The sequence below is a fragment of the Sciurus vulgaris genome (genome assembly GCF_902686455.1).
Source record: "Sciurus vulgaris genome assembly, chromosome: 15".
Taxonomy (NCBI): Eukaryota; Metazoa; Chordata; class Mammalia; order Rodentia; family Sciuridae; genus Sciurus; species Sciurus vulgaris.
In genome coordinates this window covers 467,410-477,765 of record NC_136476.1, presented here as the reverse complement: position 1 = coordinate 477,765, position 10,356 = coordinate 467,410, and the positions used below count along the sequence as shown (strand labels likewise).

At 38.4% G+C, this 10,356-nt stretch overlaps 1 protein-coding gene across 1 annotated transcript; it reads left to right on the top strand.

Moving 5' to 3' along the window:
- Nucleotides 1-2,407: 2,407 nt before the first annotated feature.
- CTSL (cathepsin L) lies at nt 2,408-7,402 on the top strand. The gene is made up of 8 exons (XM_079112661.1): nt 2,408-2,524; nt 4,064-4,200; nt 4,501-4,623; nt 4,723-4,869; nt 5,050-5,274; nt 5,746-5,908; nt 6,437-6,554; nt 7,067-7,402. The coding sequence occupies exons 2-8, from the start codon at nt 4,075-4,077 to the stop codon at nt 7,164-7,166; spliced, it is 1,002 nt and encodes a 333-aa protein (XP_078968787.1). The 5' UTR covers nt 2,408-2,524; nt 4,064-4,074; the 3' UTR covers nt 7,167-7,402.
- The last annotated feature ends 2,954 nt before the right edge of the window (nt 7,403-10,356 follow it).

The following is a 10,356-nucleotide window of genomic DNA, read 5'->3' as shown; positions in this document are numbered from 1 at the left end:
AAAGGCTGAGCCTTGGAGAAGCCATTAGGGAAGGTATATGAAGATGAATTCTGAGAAGCACAAAGAGTACCATGGAAAGCACAAATGAGTCTAAAGTGAGAGCTTTATTAACTTTGGTGATTGATTTACTTACCTACTCAATGAAGTGGCTGATGGTTTAACTCTTCAGGAGAAACAAGGTAAAAAGACCTAGAGATTGATTTCACAAGTGGTTTTATGGGAACATCTGTTCATCAGCAAACTGTTTCCTACACTCTATATAAAACACAACCATTTTGCTGTTGCAGCCTGCTGGATAATGCCTTTTTATAGTAATTTAGTCAATTTAAACAAACTGGAGGAGTCATTACAGTGGGAAGAGGTGTTAAGTGATGTCAGTGTCTTGAATACCACCACTCTAACTGTGGTTTTCCTTCATCTTGAAACTTGGTGATTCTGAGGAAAGAACTGCATCTGATTTTATTAGTGAGAAAAAGAAATCTATACAACATAATGTACTTTCACAGATGCTACATTTAAAATAAGATTCAGGAAGTTTTTTCAACTGCATTTTATTAAAAGTGTAACATTTGGTCTAAAACTTTAAAAGTTGTTAAAGTTATTTTCTGATGACATTAGTTTAGAGAAGTAGAAAGAAGAAGCAAATGATCAGCAATAATATCGTTCTGTTATGAATTACTTTAGAGATTTTTTAAAAATAAACACTTCATTGACTTGACACAATTATATCTTTTATTTTTTTGCTTCAATAGTCTTCTTTCCTATTTATCTTGTAGTTAGATTTTTTTTTTTTAGTTAATTTTAGATTCAGTCATGTTTGGATTAAAAAACTGCATGTTTTTTCCAGGCATTTATATCACTTCCCAAGATATAAAAAGGAAACTGTTGTTCCTCAGCAGAATCTGACCCATAGCCTCTGCCAGACTCTAAGGGCAGTTGCTTGTGCAGTTGTAAGGATTTCCACCCTATGCATCTGATGTTGCTGTGGCCTAAGTGCAACTGTAAAACCTAATCATTAAAATAAGTAGCTTGGCTGGGGATGGTGGCACACACCTGTAATCCCAGCATCTTGGGAAGCTGTGACAGGAAGATCAAAAGTTCAATGTCAGCCTCAGTAACTTAGAATGACCCTAAGTAACTTATCAAGACCCTGTCTCAAAATAAAAAGAACTGGGGATGTGGCTCAGTGGTTAAGGGTCCCTGAGTTCAGTTCCCACTATCTACCCCAAAGTAGTTGGTACCATTGACTCATTGTGTCAAATTCCTTGATATATTTATTCTATTTATTACTTAAAAGTCTTAAAATGAAATTTTTCATTAATTGCTTTAAAAAATTTCATGCGGAATGCCAAAATTATTCAAGAAGGAAAGAACACTTTCAACAAATTGTCGTAGTTTAACTGGAAATCCAAATGCAAAAGAATGAAGTTGAACCCCTACCTTACATTATATACAAAAATTAGCTCAAGTAGATAAAATACCTAAATATAAAAGCTGAAAATATAAAACAGAAGACAACAGGGAAAACCTTTGCAACATGGGATTTGGTAAGAATTTTCAAATATAACAAGAAAAACCAAGAATTAAAAAATAATAGAATTTCATTAAAATTAAAAATGTTTCCTCATTAAGTAGCTCTATAAACATAATGAAAACAGACCACAGAATGGGAGAAAGTATCTACAAGTCATTTATCTGTTGAGGAATTAGTACAACAAAATATAAAGAACTACTAAAACAACAACAACAACAAAAAATATCAATTAAAAACAATGGGTAAAGACTTAAATAGATATTCTTTCAAAGAACATATACTAGTGGCAAATAAACTTTCAAAAATGTTCTACATAATAATCAGAGAAATAAAAATCAATACTACAATATCTACATATATTGAAATATTATCTAAACTTAAAAAGGAAGGAAATTATGACACATGCTACATCATCAGTGAAACTAAAAGACTTTGCCAAATGAAATATCCAGACAAAAGGGTAAATATTGTGTATGATTCCACTCATATGAAGTACCTAGACAAGGTGTCATGGTCTGTTTTGTACTGCTGTAACAGCATATTAATATTAGAGACCAAGTGATTTATAATGAACAAAATTTCATTGTTTCACAGTTCTGGAGGTCGAAAAGTTCAGTATCAAGGTGCCTCATGTGGGAATGGCCTTCTTTCTGACTCATAACATGGCAGAGAGCATCACATGATGGAAAGGCAGTCGCCAGAGGCAAAAGGGGGTTCAAACTTGCCCTCATAAAGAACTACTCTTCTGATAAGAAATCTACTATCTCTTCATCACTTCCTTAGGAGACAGAGCTCCCACAAGCTCCACCCAGCAGCTGGGGCAGCCAACAGCAGTGTGGGAGATAGTGGAGGTGGGGGTGGCCAGTCAGCAAGATCCAGGGCTTTAAAGTTCGAGTCTAGGTGTTGTAAAACCAGATGCTTGAAGCTTAGTGACCTTTGAAGAGCCAGGAAGTCTTCAGGGAAGACCTGCAGAAGGCGTGACCACACCAGGTGAGCACCACCAGCCTCACTGAGGCATGGCAGGAATAAGGACTAGGAGGAGGGGAACTCTGAAGGGACAAGGTCTCAGAGCAGGTACAACCCCCAGGAAAAAGAGCATCTGCCCAGTCAGGCTTGAGGTGAGGAAGCTGGACAAGGTGGTTGGGAAATGCAAGGAGGCACTGAGGCCACTCAGAGGGTCCCAAGTAGTACAAGGCAATCAGGTCTGGTGAAGTGGGACAATGTAGTTCTACCCTGGCACAGCCTGCAGTGATGTAACATACTTTGGCCTCAGTGAGCATATGCAAGGGCTGGAGCAGATGACAGCCTTTGGTTAGGAAGTGTAGGAAGTGAGCTTAGGAGACCTGACCCAAGACCTTATCCCAGAGCCCTAGGAGCTGCCTGCCCCTGCCCAGGTATTCATTGGTAGTTCTGGCTTCTGGTGACTTGACCACTTCTCCAGTCCCTAGTTGGGGTGCTCAGTATGGGTATGGAAGTCACAATCTCAAATGGAACTGCTGGAGTATTGGGTGCTTTCCTTCTTAATTTCCTTAGGAAGGGCATTCCAGAAAGATTTCATTCAGGAAGGGGAGGTTCTATGATGTGAATCATTCCCACTCTTTATTAGTCAAGAATAAAGTTTCAGGTAGCCTGCCAAATCTTGGGGACCTTTGCCTGTACTTGGGATCATCTGCCTCATTAGTAAAGTTTTTCCCAGCTGATCTCATCACCATTGGTACAAAACCTGGACCAATGGTTTCCTAGTTTTCTAGTTGTTGACTTAAACTTCTGACCAAATAGCAATCTTCACACCCTTATATGCTAAATTACCACGTCATACACTGTTTCAATTCCTAATGCTCTGGGAAGGCTGCTTTTAATTTTGGTAGTTTGACCAAATCTCTTCGCTTGGCTGTTTTAATCCAATTACATCTGTTATGGTTTGGATATGAAGTGTCTCCCAAAGACTCCTGTGTTAAGGGCTTGATCCCCAGAGCAGTAGTGTTCAGAGATGGAGTTTTTAAGAGGTAATTCAATCATGAGGGTGCTAAATCCATCAAAGGATCAACCCATCAATGGCAGAATGAACTATGGGGAGGTTGTGAAAACTGTAGGAATGATGGGATCTGGTTGGAGGAAGTGGGTCACTAGGTGCATGCTCTGGAAGTGTTTAACTTGTCTCTTTCCACCCCCTCCTCTCTCCATGGCTACCATGAGCTGAAAAGTTTTCCTTCACTGTACCCTTCTGCTATGATTTTATGACTCAACTCAAGCCCAGAGCAATGGGGTCAGTCAATATGGACTTACGGTTGCAACATAAACTAAAATAAATTTTTTCCCTTTAGAGTAGTTTACTCAAGTATTTTTCACAGTGACAAAAGTTAACTAGCACAACACCCTTAACTTCTCCCACAGTCTTTCGGTAAATTTTTGTGAGAATAACTTCAATATTTTTATTATACCCCTGCAGCCTTTGTTTTTCAGGTGAAAGTATGATGACTTTTTAGAAGCATGGATCTAATCAGACCCTCATTTCTTTTCCCTTTTTAGGTTTTTGAAACATGAATCCTTCTCTCTTCCTGGCCATCCTTTGCTTTGGAATGGTCTCAACTGTTCCAACACTTGATCACAGTTTAGAAGCACAGTGGCACAAGTGGAAGGCAAAGCACAGGAAAACATATGGCATGGTTGGTAGCACCAAGAATGTCCAGAGGGACCCAGGAGAGAATGGTGCCTGCTATTGAAAGAGTATAGTCAGAGTAGCTTCTAGAGAATACCTCTCATAAGGCAGTTGCCTAATGGCACTCATTGTGAGCCAAAGAGAGCAAACCCCCCCACCGCCCAGTTTTGTCTTGATTTGGAAAATGGCTTCCAGAAATGTAGTCATGCATGGTCATGGTTTCTCTTCATCTCTGACAGCAAATCCACTTGGTAAGGATGGGTTGGATTATAAGTATAAGAAAGACCAATAATGATATGCACTTTAGAATGAAGAAGGACAAAGGAGAGCAGAGTGGGAGAAGAATATGAAAATGATTGAACTACACAATGGGGAATATAGCCAAGGGAAACACAGCTTCGTCATGGCAATGAATGCCTTTGGTGACATGGTGAGTGTATTGTGGATTGCTTAACTCCATGCTTCCTCTATTCAGTTCTTTACAAAAGCATTTCTTCCTTTCTAACATTTTATTTACTTTTCCTTGAAGACCAGAGCAGAATTCAGTAACATGGCGAATGGTTTTCAAAACCAGAAACACAAAAAAGGGAAGGTGTTCCAGAAACCTCTGTATGGTGATGTCCCCAAATCTGTGGATTGGAGAAAGAAAGGCTATGTGACTGCTGTGAAAAATCAGGTATAACACTGTCTAATTCAGACCTACTTCCTAGTGGAAAACCAAGAATAATCAACATCTTTACTTTGGTAGAAGTTGGGGGGACATGCAGTTAATTTTTTTTTTCTTAGAAAAAGGAATATTCAGATAGATAAGCTGTTGTCAAAGTCTGGCCATTTGTTTTTTGTTTTCTCCTTTCAGGGTGCTTGTAAGTCTTGTTGGGCTTTTAGTGCAACTGGTGCCCTTGAAGGACAGATGTTCCGGAAAACTAAAAAACTTGTCCCATTGAGCAAGCAGAACCTTATCGATTGTTCTCTGCCTCAAGGCAATTGTGGATGCTATGGTGGCCGAATGGATTTTGCTTTCCAGTATATTAAGGACAATGGAGGCCTGGACTCAGAGGCATCCTATCCATATGAAGCACAGGTAAATGGAGCACCTTGTGTTGTTGTCATTCCAGCTTAGGTTTTGAAAAGTGGAACACTTTCAAGGATAAGATGACTTTTTTTCAGAATTCACATTTGATATGGTAGAATTCATCTCTGCAAACTCTCAGTGTTACCATAATAAATAGTTAGCCTTTGCACAGTTCTGTGATGAGATGGTTAACATACAGGTGATCTTACGTGCATGTAACATGGAGCATGTGGACAGAGTTCTAATAGATTTCTCCACTGTGAAAAATTTCTATGAACAGGTAGACCTAGGGGTACCATTAAAAATATATGAGCTAATTTTCAGTTTCACATCAACTGATAGAATTGTACTCCCTGAGATAATTTATAAGCGTTGACTTAGAAATTCTGAGCTGCAAACTGTTGAGGGTTGTGGTTCTAACTCATGTTCGCCAGGAGGTGGATGGCAATAATCAACTCTCTTCCCTGTTATCTTTAAAAGAATCGGTCCTGTAGGTACAATCCTCAGAATTCTGTTGCAAATGATGTAGGCTTCGTTGACATCCCAGAAGATGAGCAGGCTCTTATGAAGGCTGTGGCAACTGTCGGCCCCATTTCAGTTGCTATTGATGCTGAGCATGATTCCTTCAAGTTTTACAAAGGAGGTATGGTTTTTTTGGTAGAAATTGATGCAGAAAAAATTATAAAAGCACCATGACACACCAGTATGATTGACCCTTTGTTATGCAAAAGTTAATGTAAAAATTTTGGTGCATGAATTTTACACTTTCATGTTCATTCTATACATGACAAGGTTTGTACCTGATGTTCCCCCTTGACATTACTTGAAGCATATCCCCAAGAATATTGGATATATAAAATTTTCCAAATGTTTTTTGTTATTAAATATGAAAACAGCTTCTCAATAGCATTCTATGCTATTTCCTAAGATTGGCATCCTAGCAGTAGAATTATTTCAAAGAATGGCCTTTCATATCTCTAGGCATACCTTTTACCAAAGGATAGAAACCAATTTGTATTTTTAGATAAGATTCCTAGACTTGAAAACAATAGATCCTATTTTTAAATCTTATCTGGAATTTATGCCATTTCAAGGAATTGAGATGGGTGACAGGGTGGGTCTCTGTCAAATTGCTGGAGCCTTTCACCCCAGCATTGATTTTACTCTCCAGGCATTTATTATAATCCACACTGCAGCAACACTTCTCTGTCTCATGCTGTTCTGGTGGTTGGCTATGGCTTTGAAGGAGCAGAATCGGACAACAATAAATACTGGCTGATCAAGAACAGGTATAAGTTGCCAGTGAAATATAAATATGCAAATATATTTATATGTGAAATTCAAAAGGGAATTCTTGTTTGCACTGGTATTTGGGTACAGGTCCCAGAAATCTTTTTTTTAATTCTGATTGAACATAGAACTACTAATGTGTGATTATAACATTAAGATATGATCACAAGCTTCCTGGGGGTATTATTAATATGGTATGTACCACTACATTTCTAAATTCCAAAATTTTTTTATATTTCTGTAATACATCTGACCTGAAAAACATTTTACTTGTTTTCTACCTCTGATTTTACAATCTTGTGTCATTATTATTGCAATTATTTTCGAGTCAAGGATAGAGGTTATGTGCAAATTAAGACTCAAAAGTTTATATAGGGTGAAAAAACACATCTGCCTCTCCTGATTCTTTCTGTGATGTCTGTGGCCTCTAGCAGTGTTTTAAATCTGGTGTCATTGTTAATAAATTCAATGTGCTTTATTTTCTAAGATGGAAAACTTGTTCTCCTTTCAGCTGGGGTGAAAAATGGGGTATGAATGGTTATATGAAGATTGCCAGAGACAAGAACAACCACTGTGGAATTGCCTCAGAAGCCACCTACCCCTTGGTGTGAAGTCATAGGCAGTGGTAATAAACGATTGGATTGGTGGCAGCAGGCACACTGGAAGGATTTCCTTTTCAAACTGACAAACCCCTACTATGTAGGATCCGACACCTGAATCATTGATGATGCAGTCATGCTATGAATTCTCTGTCATTTTATATTGATAAAATGTTATTGCTGCTTTTCTGTCATAGGTATATTTGTATTATTGATTTCCTTGATTAATAAAATTTAATTATTTTGCAAAGGTGGACCATTTTTCTGTTTTTTGTTACACTTTTTTGTGTGTGTGCGTAGCTAAAACATAATTAGGGTCTAAAGATAGAACTGAATGTGCCAATGGTACACTAGGAGAAAGTGTGGAGGGCCTGCTGCTCTTCCAGCTACACATATGCAGATCTTATGTCAGGTGTCCAGTGACTATGTCTGACCCAATCATTGATTGGATCAAAATTTGAGAAATGATCTAAAAGAACAAAAAGAATTGCTAGATAAAGAAAAAATAATTATTTTGAAAAATGAGCCGACACATATAGGAAAGGGCCTGAGAGATAATGTTCATGTCACCCAAGATTTTTGCAATCCATTTGAGTTATGGAACAAATATCTCCGAGTCAATTTATGTAGCATCTTCCACAACTTCTGGTGAAGACCCTGTGACGATGTTGCATTTGAGGTAGGACAGGACCCCATGGGATTGCCAATGCCATTAATCTCCGGGTCTACAAGGGATATGGGATAAATTCCTGGGTTTGAAGTCGGTCGTTAAATCAGCCATGGTCTTGGAAGATGAAAGACAGGTAAAAAGATCAGAAGTGAGGGTCTGAAGTCTCATATAGACAAAGCTACATGGTCTATGAACTATTAAAAAGAAAAAAATATGTAAATAAATATCCAACATTGTCCTAGTAGAGAGCACAGAGTTCCATCAACTGTGGTTTTCAAAAGTCTCATGTTCCCTCTCAAGAAAATATAAAGGAGGGGTGGCAGTATTTAGTGAATAGTGTCTATCATCCTTAAGAAGGGAATGAAGTGCATAACCAGGGTCTTAGTCCACATAGCCTCCAGCAGTCTGTACCCAAGTCCATCTGGACTGGATCAGGTGTCATGCTGCACTCTCCTCCGGTCTTCCCCACTAGTTAACAAAATTTCTAACTTTTTGATTTAAATTGATAGGTGTTAAATCAGGAGTGAAATTCCTTGGATTTTATGTAAATATAGAAGGTGTGAGAGAAAGATTTGTGAGAGTCCCAAGCTAAATCTCTTCTTTTGGTTGGGACTCAGATTTGATACAACTAGACTTTATGTAGCACCTACTATCTGCCAGTCATCACCACTGTGGTAGATGATGACCTCAAGGAGCAGATGCTGTTAGAAAAAGTGAGGTGTTCAGGAAGGATTTTGAGGAGGAACAGCAGACATTAACCAGAGCACCCAGAAAATGAGAAAAGATGAAAGGATGAGATCCGAGCTGAGAGTAGCGGTCAACACCCTGAGAACACAGACTGTGATCAGAGACCCTATGAAGTGTTTGTTTTGAGGTATTGAGAGATAAGGCTGCTACAGAAGTGGGTTTTTAGGATTCAAGGAAACAACTGGGCAGGGCAGTGAAAAGTGTATTCTGAATCAGGGTTGGTGGTATGGGCCTGTAGTCTTGGATGTCAGGAAGCTGCAACATTAGGATCGCTTGAGCCCCAAGGAATTCAAGATTATTCTGGGGAACATAACAAGACGTGAAGAAAGAAAGAAAACAAAAGAAAAATGAAAAAAAGAGAAGAGAGAGGAAAAGAGTATTTCGGTCATTTCTTATTGTGAAAACAAACCACCAGGAAACCCAGAAGCTTGGCACAAAACTATCACATTTCCTGGCTGAACTCAGGAAAATTCACTGTCTCTTGAAAGTCTGTTGTTTTTTTTTTTTTTTTTTTTTTTGCTATGAATATGTGTAGGTTTGTCTGGGTTGTACATCCACGAAGACTCTCTCAGTGACTCTAACCCTCTGGGGTTCAAGTAAAGTCCTGAACAAGTGACACCTGATCTCAATTTCAGGAATTCATGTGTGTATTATGAAGGGGCAGTTTCTCCTTGTACTGTATTATTTCAACTTTTAAATAATGAACATTTATTATTTTAATGAGCTATCATATTCAGAAGCGTGTAGCTCTAGCAATAATATAACAAAAAGATAAACTGTGTCCTCCACCCTCCTCCTATCTCATTCCGGTTAATTCACAGATGAACTATGGGAATTGGGATCAGACAACATTTGTTCAGGAACCCTAGAGAACATGATATACCTGACACATGCTTCTATTGTCCTCTGTGCTCTCCTTTATTATCTCCTGCTATATGCAAATGCACATGGATTCTTGCTATGCCATGATGATTTGACTCTCCTGTGGAAGGTAAGTTTCAAAAGGGGGACCAGAATTGTTTGCTTTAATAGGACAAATGGGGGAGTGGACTTTTTAAACAAGAAAGTGGAAGATTGCTTTCTCTATTTCTATGAAGAATGTCACTGACATTTTAATTGGAATTGCGTTGAATCTGTAAAGTGCCTTTGGCAGTTTTGGAGGAAATGCTTTCAGTTTTTCTCCATTAAGAATGATGTTGCCATGGACTTAGCATAGATAGCCATTACAATGTTGAGGTAAGTCCCTGCTATCCCTATTTTTTCTAATGTTTTGAGCATGAAAGGGTGCTGTATTTTTTCAAACACTTTCTCAGCATCTATTGAAATAATTATAGGATTCTTAACTTTAAGTCTATTGATGAGATGAATTATGTTAAAATCCCAATGACATACCTCTTAGAAATAGAGAAAGCAATCATGAAATCCATCTGGAGGAAAAGAGACCTCGAATATCCAAAGCAATCTTGAGTAGAAAGAGTGAAGCAGGAGGTATCAAAATACCAGACCTTAAGCTGTACTACAGAGCAAAAGTAAAAAAAGGCATGGTACTGGCACAAAAATAGACAGGCAGACCAATGGTACAGAATAATGACACAGAGACAAACCCACAAAAATAGTTACCTCATACCAGACAAAGGAGACAAAAACATACAATGGAGAAAAGATAGCCTGTTCAACAACTGGTGCTGGGAAAACTGGAAATCCATATGTAGTAAAATGAAATTAAACCTCTATCTCTCACGCTGCACGAAACTCAACTCGAAATGGATCAAGGACCTAGGAATT

Bases quoted from the DNA above. Each gene is read 5' to 3' on its own strand.
- CTSL (XM_079112661.1), top strand. From the start codon at position 4,075: ATGAATCCTTCTCTCTTCCTGGCCATCCTTTGCTTTGGAATGGTCTCA. The intron at 4,624-4,722 runs GTGAGTGTATTG...TTTTCCTTGAAG, and splicing joins TGAATGCCTTTGGTGACATG to ACCAGAGCAGAATTCAGTAA. The intron at 4,870-5,049 runs GTATAACACTGT...TTCTCCTTTCAG, and splicing joins TGACTGCTGTGAAAAATCAG to GGTGCTTGTAAGTCTTGTTG.